Source organism: Oryctolagus cuniculus, chromosome 4 (assembly GCF_964237555.1).
Source record: "Oryctolagus cuniculus chromosome 4, mOryCun1.1, whole genome shotgun sequence".
NCBI lineage: Eukaryota > Metazoa > Chordata > Mammalia > Lagomorpha > Leporidae > Oryctolagus > Oryctolagus cuniculus.
This window is the reverse complement of record NC_091435.1, coordinates 147,610,118-147,628,100: the sequence shown is the minus strand read 5'-3', so window position 1 is coordinate 147,628,100 and position 17,983 is coordinate 147,610,118. Positions and strand designations below refer to the sequence as shown.

The 17,983-nt window shown below is 49.4% G+C and overlaps 1 protein-coding gene across 1 annotated transcript in view; it reads left to right on the top strand.

Moving 5' to 3' along the window:
* TF (transferrin) overlaps window positions 1-12,533 on the top strand; it is a 28,888-nt gene extending 16,355 nt beyond the window's left edge. Inside the window, 6 exon segments of the mRNA NM_001101694.1 lie at window positions 273-428; window positions 2,205-2,334; window positions 4,802-4,866; window positions 9,055-9,239; window positions 10,800-10,989; window positions 12,329-12,533. Coding sequence (NP_001095164.1) covers window positions 273-428; window positions 2,205-2,334; window positions 4,802-4,866; window positions 9,055-9,239; window positions 10,800-10,989; window positions 12,329-12,363 — 761 coding nt within the window. The 3' untranslated portion in view covers window positions 12,364-12,533.
* The last annotated feature ends 5,450 nt before the right edge of the window (window positions 12,534-17,983 follow it).

Sequence of the window (17,983 nt, the reverse complement as noted above, 5' to 3'; positions counted from 1 at the left end):
TGATTTGCTGGGTTTTAACTTCAGTAACTTTAAGCCTTCATGGATGCCTATATCCAAGCCCTCACTCTAAAGATAACATATTATGAGTATTTTGTTTTTCAAGTTCAAATGCGTTCCTCCTGTCACACTGCCTTGTACTTTACCTCCGACTGTTACTGGAGAGATCTGCTCAAGACACAGTGCGCTACTCCAGATGTCTATTTCCCTGGGAGATGCGGCTTTCCTGGAGGCATACACTTCAGAGGCTTCCTTCGCTGGTGTCTTTCCTGCAGGGTATCTTTCTGTGGCAGTGGTGAAGAAGTCAAATCCTGACATAAACTGGAACAACCTGGAAGGCAAGAAGTCCTGCCACACAGCGGTGGACAGAACGGCTGGCTGGAACATCCCCATGGGCCTCCTGTACAACAGGATCAACCACTGCAGGTTTGGTGAGTGCGTCCTGGGAAGAAGCAGCGTGGCTGGCGTGGGCCATGGCAAGAGCCGAGTGCTGCGCGGGAGCCCGCTGGCTGGGGTACTGTGAGCTGAGACTCTGTGGAAGTCAGGCTTGCTTCAAGTGAACCTCAAGGAGATACCAAAATGGACTGGGAGGGCCAGAGAAAGTTGTTCAGTCAGGGTGGTTCTTCGTGGTTGCACATGATGGTTTGTGTAAGTGAATCTACAGCTAATTTTCTCCCTGATGAGAAAGAGTGGAGGTGAGCAGCCTGTGGCTGCTATGGCCATGAGAAGTCAGGCTCCTTCCCCCTTTCTTCTCCACCATTCTCAGCAGGGTGCTTTCTTCCTCAAGGACATCCATGGCTGCCCTCGCATCCATGATCCAGGAAGCCCCACGCACCAAAGTGTTGGAGCAAATGTCAACTTATTAAAGGAGGTCTGGCCGGTGACTTCCGCTGGCTTCTCCCATCGCCACACTTAGCTGTAACAGAGTGTACTCATTCATTTGGGCATGTTCACAGCCAAGAAAAACTAGATCTTTGTTACTAAGGAACAAATGGATGTGGGGTAGACAGCCAGCAATGCCTGCCACAGGGCTTTTGTCAGCTGTGTAAGCATGGGTGATCTTTCTTTGTGAGAGTCTCACCCAGTCACTGCCCAGCTCCCGGGATCCTTTAAGAGGGTAGGAGTCAGTTTATTCCCTGTGTTCTCCTTACACTTCTTCAGATCCCCAAAGGCAAATGTTTCCCAGTGGTTCTGATTTGTTTTAAAGATTTTTATTTAGTTATTTGAGAGGCAGAGCTACAGACAGAGATGGGGAGATACAGAGAGAAAGGTCTTCCATCTGCTGGTTCACTCCCCAAATGGCTGCAAAAGCCAGAGCTGGGCCAATCCGAAGCCAGAAGCCAGGAGCTTTCTCCTTGTCTCCCACATGGGTGCAGGGGCCCAAGGACTTGGGCCATCTCCCCCTGCTTTTCCAGGCCATAAGCAGAGAGTTGGATTAGAAGAGGAGCAGCTGGACACAAACAGGTGCCATTTGGGATGCCAGCGCCACAGGTGGAGGCTTAGCCCACTATGCCACAGCGCCAGCTGCCATGGCTGCCATGGTTCTGATTTACCTTAGTGTCCTGAGTGCTTCCTCCCTGCCACCTCCAAATTTAGGCCACTCCATAAAAAAAGGAGAGGCTTCTAAATCTGCTTGCAGTCCCAGCGAACCCTGTGTGAATGGGGATGGAAGCACCCCAGGGCTCTCTGTGACACCTGTCTGACATGAAGCACAGTGCAGCTGGGGCAGCCTCCAGAAAGTTGAAGATGCCCAGTGATAAAGGCCCCACCTCTGCACACCTGAGCCTCCTGGCACCTTTACAGCCCTGGGATAGCCACTGGAGATTCCCTTTCTTGAGCTTGGAGATATGAAAGAGGCAGGGGAGGGGGTATCTGACAACGGGGAGACAAGCTCAAGAAATGAGGTTCCTGCTCTCCATTCCTCTGTGTCTCTTTCCATATCATCTCCATTTTTTCTTTAGGTGAGTGTTGACACCCGCATGGTGCTCAAAGGAATCCCTCTGCCCTGAGTTGCAATGGTCACCAACTCTTTTTTCAGCCTCAATGGGTTTCCCTTTTAAAGCCTGCAGCCTGGTAGATGCTGAGTTGGCAGTGGCAGGTCACAAAATGAATGAATGAATGGGTTCTCCCTCTCACAGGCTTCGTAGCCTTTGTGTGCAATGTAATTGGCTCGGGAAGAGCTGACTCCCTCTTGTCCTTCTGTGCAGATGAGTTTTTCCGTCAAGGCTGTGCACCTGGCTCTCAGAAGAATTCCAGTCTCTGTGAGCTGTGTATCGGCCCAAGTGTGTGTGCTCCCAACAACAGAGAGGGATACTATGGCTACACGGGGGCTTTCAGGTGAGTGTTCTGGCCCTGACACAAATAACCTATGATTCCAGCCATGGCTGATTCTTTTCAGGAGCTAAGGGGAGGTCTGTATGTTTTTACTCTATTAGTGCTTGCATGTATCTATGAGGGTGGGAGATTTTGCAGTCAAATGCAGAGCTGTGTGTGAAGCAGCACTCAGGCTCCCCCAGGCACCAGCTGCCACATTTGGCTGTCACAGGCTGCAGAGACTGATGGATGGCTCATCACTTGTATACCTCTCCCGTGGGGGCAGCTTGCCCTCTGGGGGACATTTGGCAATGTCTAGAGATGTTTTTGACTGAGACGGTGTTGGGGGCAAGGGGCAGGTGCTACTAGCATCTGATGGCTAGAAGCAGTTAAATATCCTACAGTGCAAAGGAAAGCATGGTACAACAAAGAACCATCCAGCCCCAAAGGTCCAAGTGCCGAGGCGATGGAACGCTAGTATAGTTGAATCAACTCCGAGATGGGAGTTTGGCTCAGCCTCCTCCGGATCCCTCTGGGTAACTGGGAACCATACTCATCTGGAAACCGAGAATAGTGGAGTGCACAATTTCTAAATTCCAAACCTCATGGGACTTCATAGTGTGTCTAATTCTCAGGCACCTGTGTGCCTTAGTGCCTTGCTACTTACCAACTACCTGTTCTGCTTCTGACCTTCTGTTACCTGGTAGTCCACGAGTCCCTGAACTGCCCCCCAACTTCCAATAGTGAGTGGAAATCCAAACGCGTCTGTATTTTCCAGTTAGAACAGCTGTGTGAGAGTAGTTACGATTTACACACCGCACGTTCCCAGCTTTACACAGGGATTTAAGAGTTTGGGGGGTGGGGGGAGGACTTAAAATGCTGTTCCTTTTTGACCTTTATCTGGTAGTCACATGTTAGACCTGAAGCTTAGAAGAAATTATAGGGCAGAACAGGGAACCCACCTCTTTGGCTAGCTATGGTTGAAACTATTACAGCTGGGGCCGGTGCTGTGGCTCACTTGGTTAATCTTCCACCTGCAGCGCTGGCATCCCATATGGGCGCCAGGTTCTAGTCCCAGTTGCTCCTCTTCCAGTCCAGCTCTCTGCTGTGGCCCAGGTGGGTAGTGGAGGATGACCCAAGTCCTTGGGCCCCTGCACCTGCATGGGAGACCAGGAGGCAGCACCTGGCTCCTGGCTTCGGATCGGCATAGCTCCGACCGTAGCGGCCATTTGGGGGGTGAACCAATGGAAGGAAGACCTTTCTCTCTGTCTCTGTCTTTCACTGTGTAAATGTATCTGTCAAATAAATTAAAAGAAAAAAAGAAACTATTACAGCTGCAGGAGGGGGCAAGTCTTTTTCCTTTTATTTTTTGTTTTTAAGATTTATCTATTTATTTGAAAGGCAGAGTTACACAGAGAGAGAAGGAGAGGCAGAAAGAGAGAGCTCTTCCATCTGCTGGTTCACTCCTCAGATGGCTGCAATGGCCGGAGCTGTGCCGATCCAGAGCCAGCAGCCAGGAGCTTCTTCCAGGTCTCCAATGTGGGTGAAGGAGCCCAAGGACTTGGGCCATCTTCTGCTTTCCCAGGCCAGAGCAGAGAGCTGGATGGGAAGTAGAGCAGCTGGGACCTATATGGGATGCTGGCACTGCAGGCAGCAGCTTTACCCACTATGCCACAGCGCCGGCCCCAAGTCCTTTTCCTTGAAATGAGTAAGTTAAGCTGGGCTTGTAGCAATAGAGTCTGATTCACCCGGGTCATTAGTGGGGCCATGTGTAGAATCTGAAGCCTATACTAGTGTGGTACGCATTTTTACAGGACTGGAATTCAGTAATAGTTAACATTAGAATCATCCTAAACAAGGTTACTGTGGCATTCTTTCTCTCCTGAAATTTTCTTGGGACTTGTAATGGCTCAGTGCTGTGTCTACAATCATCAATACCACACCCTTAAATGCCACACCCTTAAACTCTTAAATACGTGGACTGGGAGTTCATGGAACCAAGTGCCTGTATACAGGTTTTGCCCAACGCTCTGCAGGTCTCAAAGCAAAACAAATGCTTTGTGAATGTTAAAATTCTTTTGCGCATATCACAAATTGAAATCTGTGAGGGAGTTTTTTACTCTTTCACAAGTGTGGAGATATTTGCATCTTAAAAGAACCTGCAGGAATTAAGTGCTTTCGTTCACACTTCTTTTGCTAGGGGAGGCATGACCTCAGTGGTAAATTGACCTCTGGTGTCCATGTTGATAGTAGGAAAGCCATAGGATCACAGAAGCTGTGCCAGAATTATGATGTGTTATGTGGAGCCAAGACTGTATACCTGGGTAGCCATTTGGAGCGTGTTTGCTCCTTCTCCTTCACCCTGCTTAGGGATAGGAGGGAAGTTGTAATGCTTACATCAGGGGGCCAGCCTGGGTCTGTAAGGTGGCCCCTCAGTGACAGATGTGTCACTCTGACCTCCTCTCTTCTCTCTCCCACGGGGTGCCTGCAGGTGTCTGGTGGAGAAGGGAGACGTGGCTTTTGTGAAGTCCCAAACTGTGCTGCAGAACACTGGTGGTAGGTACACATGCTGCCCTGTCCCTGTAACACGCAGGCCACGAGGATGCACTTGCGTTTAGGGTTGCCTCTGTGGGAGTGGTACAGACACTGTCAGCCTCCAACCTGTCTGTTCAGTGGAAAGTGTTCACCTGAGTAGCCAGAGTGATCGGGACCACTGGGTTCCCAATGGCTCTGGATCCTCTCCCACAAACACCCTCACAGCTGCAGCTCTGCTTCCCTTTTTTCCCCCAGATACCTCCAGGCCCATTTCCCAAGAACGAGGCATTCTCTTCCATACCTATGGTACAATTACTGAGGCCAGGAAATCTCACATTCTGTGGATGTGACATTCAGCATGTCTATGGACCACATTCTCAGTCAGCCCAGTAATGTCCTTTGTAGCCACCTCCTCTATTTCCTGGCTCTGCCCACTGAAAAGGCCAAGAGGCAATGGCACACCAATGGGATTGAGCACCAACATATTGCCTACTGTCAAAAATAAATAAATAAATAAATAGGTGACTCCAGTGCTGGGCAGGAGAACTGCATGGTGAGCCCAGAGCATCACACTAAAGGGCTCCAAGAGTCCACGTGTGTCAGGTCACGCAAGAGCCAATCTGAGGGACCTCCCATTGCCAGCTACGGGGATTCTGGACATTGACACAAATAGTGAGAGCAGGAAAGTATAATAGCCCATGGAATAAAACAAGAATCCCCCAGGCAATACTGATGAGACAAATGAAGGCAAAGCTCTTTCTTATCATAGAATGCCAACTAATGAATGTAGAGGAGTGACAAAGTTAGAACGCTGTCATTTGACAATCAATATACTGATGATTCATTCAGGCAAGATTCATCAATGAGTGTTAACTTGTGGGTGAGAAACTGGATGGCCGTGACATTAAAAAACAATGACGACAAAATAAAACAAACTTTGCTAAGAATGAGCACTGCACACCTGACCCCTCCAGTGTCACTGAGTGTGAGTAGAACTCACTCGAGTCCAGGCTGTGAATTACTTCCCGCCTGCTCTCTGTCCTGGCCATTCAAGCCCCTCCCAACCTCCCATTTTCTTCTGGCCAAGTCGGCCAGAAGGACCTACCTCAGCACCAACCCTGTATGAAACCTCCTCAGATAGCACACCTCATCCTGTAGAAAGACTCCTCCGCCCACACTGCTGTTCCTACTGCATGCGCCACAGTCTGTCATATACTCAGGATCCAGATACATTGGGAGCTGTTTTCCTCCTCTTCTATTCCCAGCACCCAGTATATAGCATAGTAGTTGCTCAGAGTTTATCTTATGGCTTGCTGTGGTATAGAAACAGCAAGATGCAGAAGCACACAGACACTTTGGTCTGGATTATGTGATTATGTGTGTGCACGTGTGTAATATATGTGTATAGTAAAAAGATGGAAGAAACTTACCAATTTTGAAGCTATAGGCTGCGAAATTACATTTCAAAATTTTCCTGATAATATGCATGAGAGTATTTCAAGAAGTTCATAGAAAATGTACTCAAAAGATCATTTTATTCGGCCGGCGCCGCGGCTCACTAGGCTAATCCTCCGCCTAGCGGCGCCGGCACACCGGGTTCTAGTCCCGGTCGGGGCGCCGGATTCTGTCCCGGTTGCCCCTCTTCCAGGCCAGCCCTCTGCTGTGGCCAGGGAGTGCAGTGGAGGATGGCCCAGGTGCTTGGGCCCTGCACCCCATGGGAGACCAGGAAAAGCACCTGGCTCCTGGCTCCTGGCTCCTGCCATCGGATCAGTGCGGTGCGCCGGCCGCAGCGCGCCAGCCGCGGCGGCCATTGGAGGGTGAACCAATGGCAAAGGAAGACCTTTCTCTCTGTCTCTCTCTCTCACTGTCCACTCTGCCTGTCAAAAAAATAAAAAAATAAAAAAAAAGATCATTTTATTTTGGTACAAAAAACTTTGAAATTTATGCATACTAGGATTCTTCAAAAAGCTCATGAAAAATGCTTAATAGGAAGAAAACTATGCATGGATTTCAATTTTTTCCCAACAAAATAAACTATCTCTTAATTCCATTTTCCATGAACTTTCTGAAGTGCCTCTGTAGCATTTTATGAATTCCCATCAGTGAACATGCATTACCTTCATGGGAAAAGCCATGCCTTTATAGATGCCTACTGCTACCCTCCAAGCCCATACTGAAACACTTGCCATCTAGTTTTTCTTCGTTTCCACGCACAGGTCCTGGCTCTTTCATTAATATTGACTTCCATTCCTGAGTCCTCATAGACCCACTTTTCCTTCTACCTGGGCACCTCACTCATTGCTCCTACTTCAGGCCTTTACCGCAATGGCTGTGAGTCATCATCAGGCTCTCTGCCCTAGGCTGTGCTCCAGCCTGCACTCAGGGCCCTGGTTCTGAGCTCGTACAGCACTTAGAGTGTTCCACAAAACACAAAATGTCTCTGCCCTGCGTTTTTGCTTTTGGTTCCTGTATTGTTTCTCCTTCCAGTATGACTGTGCCTTGCAGAGGGCTAAAAACTAGTGTGTTGTACAGTAAGTGCTGAAATGACCAAAGAGTTAGTGGGTTAGGAAAGAAAGATAATTGATTCCATTTGGAAGGTGCAGGCTTGAGAGCCAGCACAGGGAAGAAGAAATGGTAAGGTGAATGACAATCATGGTCCTTGGCATAGAGAGGCGCAGGCAGTTGGCTCTTCCTATGTGCATTAACACGACAAAATGCACACATCCTTTTAACTAACTGCTCCGCTTCTACTTAGACATGGTCATTTGCAGTAATACTCACTTTAATCCTATTGTAGTGGAAAAATGTTATAACCCCCTCCATGCCCATTAATGGAGGACTGGCTTAAAAAATACTCTATGTAGCCACACTATTGGATCAATACAGTAATTAAAAAGAATGGACTTGATTTACACGTCCTGACAAAGAACAAAAGACAATGGTAGTGGGTAAGTAGCTGCAGACACTAAAAAAAAATCTCAAACACACAACATCCATGAAGACACATTTTGGGTAACTGCTTACAACAAAGCGTGGCTGGTGACATGCCACAGTGATAGCAAGGACTAGTACTGCAGAGCAGAGTGGGAGAGCTACAGAGCAGAGTGGGATTTGGGGGTGTAGGAAAGGAGCATTTTCATTTTATAATCAAAAATTTATGAACGTGAGCTCATAAATTGCTTATTCGACTTAAGAAAATTGAATGAAAAATTAATGAATTTTTAAAAAAAGGTTGCAGTCTTGCATTATGGGAGAGAAAAAAAGTTGGCATTACACAGAAGGAAGGGGCTGAAACCTTGTGAATGGGTGAGTTTTTTGTTGCTGTTGTTTTGGAACCAACATAGAAAAGATGAAGCAGGCCGGCGCTACGGCTCACTAGGCTAATCCTCCGCCTTGCGGCGCTGGCACACCGGGTTCTAGTCCCGGTTGGGGCGCTGGATTCTGTCCTGGTTGCCCCTCTTCCAGGCCAGCTCTCTGCTGTGGCCAGGGAGTGCAGTGGAGGATGGCAAAAGTACTTGGGCCCTGCACTCCACGGGAGACCAGGATAAGTACCTGGCTCCTGCCATCGGATCAGCGCGGTGCACCGGCCGCAGTGCACTGGCTGCGGCGGCCATTGGAGGGTGAACCAATGGCAAAGGAAGACCTTTCTCTCTGTCTCTCTCTCTCTCACTGTCCACTCTGCCTGTCAAAAAAAAAAAAAAAAAAAAAAAAAAGAAAAGAAAAGATGAAGCGAGAGGCCTGGATAGGATTTGGACCTGTACCACACAAATGTGCACATTTTCACTTAAAGCTGGTAGAAGGGACTCAGATCTCAAACACTGTTGCAGATTTCAGAAGGGCTCTCCAAGAGAAAGCTCTCCGGTTTGGAGATGCCTTGTTAGAGCACACAGAGCCATCAACCTGGCTTAGCGGGCCGCGTTCTTCTCACGCTGGAGCAAGAAGAGCCAAAGGCTTTGGACTTCAGCTGAAATGAAAATTCTTTTGAACAACTTCCACTAATGTCGGTCACTCTCACCTGGCTGGGTCAGGAATGTTGGGAGGGGACTAGTAATTGCTGTGTAGACACACATGGGTGTCTTCAGCCACAGTGTAAACACTTGTGCTTGTCAGAGGGCTCAGGTCCTCTACATCCCAGCGGGTAACACAAGAGCCAGTGAGGGCAGGCTGCCCAAGACCATCAAGAAAGATCCACCTTCTTTCTCTCCCCAGGACGGAACTCTGAACCATGGGCTAAGGATCTGAAGGAAGAAGACTTTGAGTTGCTGTGCCTTGATGGTACCAGGAAGCCTGTCTCTGAGGCTCACAACTGCCATCTTGCCAAAGCTCCAAATCATGCCGTGGTCTCGAGGAAAGATAAGGCAGCTTGTGTTAAGCAGAAACTGCTTGACCTGCAGGTATGGGCCTGCCAGCGCCTCCCACCCTTTCTTTCTAGAGAGCTGTAGGTTACTCGTGGGAGCTCACAGCAAATGCTGACTCCAGCATTCTCTTCCTGGAAACTAAAATGGGGAAGCCGTGGGTTGTGGATCATAGTGTCTGGGTTCAAAGCTCAGCTCAGCAGCTTCCTAGCTGTACCATCCAGGGTGTATGATTTAATCTCTCTATGCCTCAGTTTCTTCATCTATACAATAAGATTAATAACATTTTTACCCACTTCTGAATTAATATGCAGACTGGGTGAAGTAAGGCACCCAAAGGACTTGGGAAAATGCCGTGTTCACAGACGTGCACACTAGTTGTGTCATGCAAGTGGTGCTCTCAGGCCTGGCTCTGCCTCTAGCCCAGGGTCACCGGAGCTAAGTTCTTTTCTAATCCACACACTCGCAGGACCAGAAATATGCCGGCTTGCTCTCCTGCCGCGCTCAGGAGTGCCCTCATCTCTCCCACTTTTTTCTGAAAATGAGGAAGATGGATTCTGGTTCCCAGCATTCTTTGATACAGGTCATGAACAGCGGGCTTCTGGTTCTTGTGCCTAGGGAGACTGGGCACCCTGCAAAACACAGGGCTCCTTCCCTCAGCTGGTGCTCAGAGTCAGCCTCGCGGGGAGAGGGGCTGCCAGGATGGTCTCACGTTAGAGGCCCCTCTCTACACAAACAGCAACTTTTTCTCAGGAATAGCTTCCTGCCTGGTGATTCACCATTTGTTTTTTCTTATTAAAATAGCATGTCTTTAGAAGTCCTTTTCAGGCACGTAATGACAATAATGAGCATTTAATGAACATTTCCTAGGTGCTATATGGAATGGTAAACTTTATTTAAAAATATCATTTGTTTTTATTAGAGAGACACAGAGAGGTAGGTGGAGAGAGAGAGATAGCTAGAGCTCTCATCGGCTGGTTCACTCTCCAAATGCCTGTAATGCCTGGGGTGGGCCGGACCATTGCCAGGAACCAGGAACTCAATTTGGTTCTCCCATAGGGGCACCAGATACCCAATTACTTGAGCCTTCACCTACTGTCTCACAGGAAGCTGGAATTGGGGGTGAAATCAGGACTGGAGACATGAGCCCTGACATCCTAACTGCTGGGTCCTATGGCCACCCTGGAATGCTAAGCTTTTTACAGTCATCATTTTGCTTACAACCTTAGAAGTGGCTTGCCCAAGATAGGACTCAAAATGCAATCAAACATAACTTTCAACAACTAAAGGGACCTGTTAATATCCTGTCATTTCCTATAAGCAGCTCCAAGGGATCTGGGCAGTGATGTTGGCAAGAGAGGTTAGAGAAGGCAGGAAGGGCTTCTCAGCAGGTGGGATGAGGGATGTGGGGGCATCATGGAAGCATGGAGCGGGCTCCCGTGGGCTAAGTGGCAAGTGAGGGAGATGGACAGTTCCTGAGGCCCACTCTGTAGCCTCCCTTGTTCTGCAGGGCTGGTTCAGAGATTGCAGCCACCTTGGATCCTTGTGTTTCCTGCTGTTTAAGGCCATGGGTCCTGACACACTTTGTCCATTTGACAGGTTGAGTATGGAAATACAGTGGCTGACTGCTCCAGCAAGTTTTGCATGTTCCATTCTAAAACCAAGGACCTTCTATTCAGGGACGACACAAAATGCCTGGTTGACCTTCGGGGCAAAAACACATATGAAAAATACCTGGGAGCAGATTATATTAAGGCTGTCAGTAACCTGAGGAAATGCTCAACCTCACGTGAGTAGGAAGAACAGCATGGGGGAGTGGTAGGGCAAATAGTGGTGGGGACAGAAGATCAGACTGTGGTCCTCAGGATGTGACCACATGGAGAAGACGAAAGAGGGAGAAGCCAGCAGGTGTGACAGGTAGCCTGTGTGGGAAAATACCAAGGGGAACACAGCTTCAGGGCACCAAGGAAGTGAGCTTCTTGGATATTAGGGCTCTTCAAAGGATTCATGGAAAATCATATTATGAAAAAAACCATGCATGGATCTCACAGATTTTTGCATCAAAACACATTTATCTTTTAATCCCACTTTTCTATGAACTTTCATAAGTACCCTTGTATTTCTGAGAAAATGAAGAGGCTTACATCCACATGTTCAGTGCTCTTGGTGCACTTCTTATGAAAATTATAGTACATTACAGTACACCAGCCACCAGAAAGATGTGGCTACTTAAATTTAAGTGAAGATGGAGCTACCGCCTCCAGCTCCCCGAGCCACATTTGAAGTGTTCAGCAGCACGTGTGGTTCCACACTGGTCAGCACGGGGAATCTCCAGGCTGCAGAAAGGCCTCAGAGCATGCTGCCCTAGACAGCTTCAGAAATGCTAAGTGCTGATAGCTACTACCAAGCTGCCATGGGTACTACTCATCTGCAACACCACTTTCTAAGAATTGAAACGGAATTGAAATAGAACAGCTGTGCAGCCTACTTACCGTGGACATGACTGAATCCTTGGAGAGCATTTGGAAGATGTAGAACAGCATGAGGCGAAGGGCACTTGCCCTTCAACCACAGGGTGTGGGTGAGTCGCTCACCTTATTAGAATGCAGATTTCCAGGCCCTGGGGACACCGACTGAGCAAGGCTGTGCATAATTCCGGTGCAAGCAGTGTGCTTGTCGAGGCCCACTGTGGTGGGAACAAAGTTAATATTCACCTACCTTGTGTCCCTCTAAGGGGAGACTGTCTGGGCTGTGCTGTTCTCTGCTCTCCCCTCCAGCCCCTTGCATAGAATCTGGCATGTTCCGGGCTATGTCAGTTTTCATTTGGCTTGATGAGGTGAGGTCAAGGAGGAGATATTCCTTTAGCCACACAAATTGAGGTGTGTGAGCCTGGCCCAGAAGAAACAAGGTGAGAGGATGCTGCAGGGAAGGAAACCACCCAACAGCCTTGGCACAGGGCTCTCCTTGAGCAAAGGGAAAGGGCCCTGGGAGACTGGTGCAGTACACTCATCAGAGGAAGGGCAGGGCAGGGCCTGAGACCTGTGTGCTGTAACTGTTCATTCAGCCAACAGTTCATGAGCACATACAGGATGGTTCTGAATGCCTCCAACTCTGCTCTGCCCTCACAGGACTCCTGGAAGCCTGCACTTTCCACAAACATTAAAATCCACGAGAGAGCTGCCACACGGCTGGAGATGGAGCTTGGATGACCCAGGAGTTTCTTCTGGATCTGCTGTGCTTGAGAGTGTTGTGCCAATCATGTCTGTCTTTACAGTTCTGTGTTGCCAAGTGTGTAGAATGCAGAATAAAAACTATTACAGATTTTACATTTCGAAACTTCCATTCTTTCCATTGAAGGATTTCTTTCTTTCTTTCTTTTTTGACATGCAGAGTTAGACAGTGAGAGAGAGAAACAGAGAGAAAGGTCTTCCTTCCGTTGGTTCAGCCCCCCAAATGACAGCTACAGCCGGCGCAGCGCCGATCCGAAGCCAGGAGCCAGGTGCTTCTTCCTGGTCTCCCATGCGGGTGCAGGGCCCAAGCACTTGGGCCATCCTCCACTGCCTTCCTGGGCCACAGCAGAGAGCTGGACTGGAAGAGGAGCAACTAGTCCATACTCGGCACCCCAACTGGGACTAGAATCTGGAGTGCCGGCGCCGCAGGCAGAGGATTAGCCTAGTGAGCCACGGAGCCGGCCACCCATCAGAAGGATTTCCTGCTACTGCCTGACTCAACCCCTGTGCAACTGAGCCCTGCCCTCTGAGCTGAGGACTCGGCTGTACCTCTGGGGCACAGCACATGGGGGAAGCTCTGCTGAGGGCTGCGTGGTCATTCTGATAGACTCACACAGGGCATGGTCGTGTGTGCCTGCCTTGCAGGGGAAGGAGCCAGGAGGCTGGGGCAGTGAGTTACAAAGATCAAGTACTTCAGCGAGTACAGAAACAGACCACAGAAGCTTACCTTGATTGTGATGTTTTTAATGATTTCCACAAAGCCTGGCTGAGGTCCTGGATCTAACCCACTGGAGAAAGTAAAACACTGGAATGCCTTTTGGCTAAGACTCATCCCTTGAGCCCGCTGCCATGGTAGTGGCCACCCAGGGTCCTCCTCCCACCCAGCTTCCTCTAAGGAGGCGCTCACCTCTCGTCTCGTATTGTTAGCAGTGGGACAGACAGTAGTCAGTCTTCTGTTCACCCCTTCCTTGAAGTGTCCCTGTAGGGCACCACTCAGCTGGCAACTGTTAGAACAATTGGTTCTTTCCTTCTTGAGGCCTGCTTTGTGCATCTGGTCCAAGGCCACACCCTTTTTCTTGGAACTCTGCTGATTCCTACCTCCTGTTCATTTGGGATCTTTATTGTCGTTTGTGTGTGTAGAAGGCCACAAGTGTGTCCAGATAACTCTTCAGAGGCCAGTTGTATCTGAGCAAAAGCCTTGGAAGGACTGAGGAAAAAATATTCCTCTTAAATCTGCACCTTATATTCCACTTGGTTTCTTAAATGTTATCTAAATTACTTTTTTCTTAAGTACTCCCAAGGAGATGTCTGAGAGTAAAGCCATCTGAATTTTGCAGTTCCGGCATTATGAAGCTGTGCGTTTTAAGGTTTAAGGGAAATAGGAAGACAGGCTAGACAGGACTCACTGAATCCATCCCCTCCGGGCCTATGTTTGCATCTCCAGCTCTAGGAGCATCCATACCTAAACAGAAAAAGACCCCCTCCTGCCCTTCTATGGACTGTCCCAACCTGCAGCCATCCCCAGAACAGCCCAGAGTGACCCACGTGTGACCCTCCTGAGTGGTAGCAGCAAGCGACCCGGCCATTTGGTTGACTCCACAGCAGATGGCCTCTTAGCAAGGAGCCGTCAGAACCTGCATATCCTCCTCTGCGTTCCGCCCGGGAGTCACGGAGATTCAGGAGCAAGGGAAGCTGTTGATTCCATCCCTGGGGAAGTGGTGTCACCCTCTCCTCAGTGTGGGAGCTGCATACAGTTCTCGTGCCTGCATCATCCCAGGAATCCCTGAAGGGAATAGCATGTCTGTGTCTTCAACCCTTTTCTCTTCCCTCCCAAGCTTCACCACTGTGGCCTAGGAGCCCTCTCATTCACACAGCTCTGACTAGGTGTCCTTACGTAATGAAGACATCTGTGGCTGGGGTTTCCCATATCTGTCTCTTCCTCCTTCCATGCCTTCTCAGTTCCCAGCAGGGATAGCTCAAGCCAGAAGGCAAAGAATGGTTTTCCTAAAGAAGCAATGGTGTTTCAATGATTATAAAGGAGCAAGGTGTGTGTGTGTGTGTGTGTGTGTGTGTGTGTGTGTGGGTGGTGGGTGGTGGACAAAGCCAATAGAAAGAAAAAAGAAACCATAAAAGGTAGCAAGATTGCCAGCTAATTGGTAATAGCAATTTAAAAGAAAGCAGCATGTTTGCTTACTGAAACCTTACATGCTAAGTATTCTTCCTTGAGCTGAGTATCTCTCCTGCCACCTCTCTCAACAAAATGCCTGGACAATGCATCCCATTGTGTTGAAGCATATAGTTAAGTGTACTGAGCCCAACTCCTGCAATCAAATCCCAGCTCTGTCCCTTATTATGTACCCTTGGGGAAGTTACCCATCTTAGTTTCCCCTCTACAAATTTGGAATAATGGGTTATATGAGGGTTTTAAAAAAATACAGTCCATATATTTGGAATGCTGCCTAGCACCTGCAAGTGCTCATTGACAATGAAAATCACCCTCACCCCCCACCATCACTGCCTTCCTGCTTCCGTGACCGCACACCAGCCCTCACTCACTCAACGCCTGGTCGTAGGAGCCACTCCGCTACAGAACATCCTTGATCACTTCCAGGGCGTGTCTGTCTCACTCAGTGTTTGACTCTTCCTTCTTAAGCTTCTCCATGACTTCCTCTCTGCTCACTCTTCATGGGCTCTATTACTTTGCAATCTCCTGTTTCCACATGGCTCTCCAATGAAAACCTACCATGTGTTGGGTTACTCTAAGACCTGCTTCAATAAGCTTTCAGATGAACCAGAAGCACCTGAACTTCAACACATAGAAAAGGGAGACAGTTTTCATTCTGGCCACTTTTTCCCAATAGGTCTGCAGTCCCTACCCCTCTCCCACTTAATGGCACTTTCATATCCCCAGTTTCCCATACCAGCTGCCTGGGGTGCAGCCTTGGTACTCTCCTGGTTACCACGTCAAGTTAACCAGTCATGCTGGTGGACACAAGGGGTCTGTCCACTTGGGGTGTTGCCAGATCATCAGCCTTGAGCTGGAGTTTCTCGGAGGAAGGCTTTGTGACTGTGAAGGAGACAGTGGGAAGGTTTAGCTCCCTAAGAAACTACCTCCCTGAGAAGCAGGTTTCCAGGGCTTTCACAGCAAGGATTAGGGAAGTGCCCAGGGTGCGGAAGGACTCAGACTGGTTTCTTGCAGCTTTCTTATTTGCAGGGGTCTGGCCCCTTCTGAATACCATGTTGCATGATAAGCTTTCCTTGAACATCCTTAGAGACAAACTCTTAACTCAGACTGGTTTGCAGCTTGCCTTGTTTGGGGGTCTGGCCCACACTAGGGGCAACACTGCAAGATAAGCTTTCCTGGAAAGTCCTCTGAGAATTGAACTCAAGCAAGCAACCATTTCACATTCTCTCCTCGTGTCCCTCTCTTGCCCTAAATGCTATGCCCTTGATTACAATCACATCCTATATATTTTAATTTCTAAATATCTCTCAAGTTCATGCCCTCCTTTCCATATCTACTTCTGTCCCTGAATTAGACCCTGAGCACTTTTTGTCTAAATGCAGCAAGACACCCACCTATAGTCTTTTATCCCCTCAGGTCATGGTTATCTGTAGATCTGCCAATTAATCATCCACGCCACCCCCAACTGGAATGTCTTGTTGCATTCTGGGTAAATTTCTTGCACTCCTCAGCAAAGCACAGAGAATCCTTTCAGGTCGGAGTCCTGCTGCCTTTCCAGTTTGATCTCCCGTGATCCCTAGCTAAGTGACTATTCTAACCATCTCTCACAGATTTTGTAGTAGATGGATTCGGCTTCCAGGGATCACAAGGCCAAACTTAACAGCCCAAATTGTTGACATTTCCCAGTGGTCTGGCTTTCCAGGCTGCACCTACATCATGCTTTGAACTTTCCATGCAGCAACCCTAACACCTCTGTTTTTCACTCCTCACACAACCAAAAATGTCTCCACCCAGGTACTCCCTGCCACACTAGTAATAAGGACTTGGTCCCTGGCCTCTGTGTGTCTGAGGGTGCATGTAGCCCTGTATGTCAATGTAGAATTGCAACAGGCATTTTAAAGATTTATTTATTTGAAAGAGTGACAGAGACAGTGAGTGAGATCTTTCATTCCCTGGTTCACTCCCCAAATAGCTGCAATGGCTGGGGTTGGGCCAACCTGAAGCCAGGAGCCTAGAACTCCATCTGGGACTGCCATGTGGGTGCAGGGGCTCAGGGACTTGGGCCATCCTCTGCTGCTTCTCCCAGGCACGTTAGCAGGGAGCTGGATCCGAAGTGGAGCAGCTGAAACTCAAACCAGAGCCTGCCCGTTTGGGTTGCAGGCATTCGCAAGCAGCAGCTTTACCCCCTACGCCACAGTGCCTCGGGCCCCATCCCCTGTAATAATTTTCTTTCAGCGCCAGTGGATGGCTCGTGTTGTTACTCAGTCACACCCCTACATTCAATCACGTGCACATTTTAAAACCATGCCACCTGCTTCAAGACAAGGACTGCACATGGGAGCCTCCGGGCGGCCAGCCGCTTCGGGCTGGCAGAAGTGTTTTAACTTGAGCCACACATTTTGGGGTTTTCACTTATCTACCACATTTTTTAAAGTGGAAATTTTCCTATAAAATAACCTGCCTTTATGACTTGTCTTGACAAACGTGGAAGAGGCGGGAGCCCAGGTCCCACAATACCTACCCGGCTGGGAAGGGTGTGCGTCCCCCGGCCCACGCCCGCTGGAGTTCCCCCTGAGCGTCCACCTTTGCGATGGCTTTCGTTAATGGGGAAATGGGATCTGCAACCCTACACGGGCTGCACGGGGACACATTGTTTCCTGCACCCACCACGGGTGGAACTCATTTTCTCCTACTCGCGTCGGTTCCAGCCGCCTTGCGCTAAGCTCTCGATGGACCCGGCGTCCGTTCACTTAGCCCAGCGGGGCGCGGTAGACCCCGCTGTCACATCCCATTCAGACTGAATGCTCGCAGGATGCTTGAGCTCCTCACAAGCCTCACCTCGCCGCAGCGTCCGACTGGAAATCCTCGGTGGACACTCCAGGGGCCACTCATCTACCTCATTTCATCATTTTTCTCAACAGCCATAAAGCAAGCCGCGACGGCTGACCCATATCTCAAAAGACGGGTGCGTCCCTCCTCACGTAACTTTTGGCTTAACGTTCGGCGGGAACCACAACTCCCGTCATGCACTTGGGGTTCCCCTAGGAACTACTACTCCCGGGATGCTCCGTTTTCCGCGCCTGCGCAGAGCCCAGAGCCACGTCGCTTTTGCGGCATTAGACAGCACGCGCTTCATCCATGGCTTCCGCGGACTCCCGGCGGCTGGGGGATGGCGACGGTGCCGGGGGCGCTTTCCAGCCCTACCTAGACTCCTTGCGGCAGGAGCTGCAGCAGAGGGACCCGACGGTGCTGTCAGTAGTGGTGGCGCTTCTCGCGGTGTTGCTGACGCTGGGTAAAGAGGCGGCTGATGGTTATGGCGGGTGCGGAGCGGGCGAGAGGGCACTTTAATGGGGCGGGGGCGTCTGAGG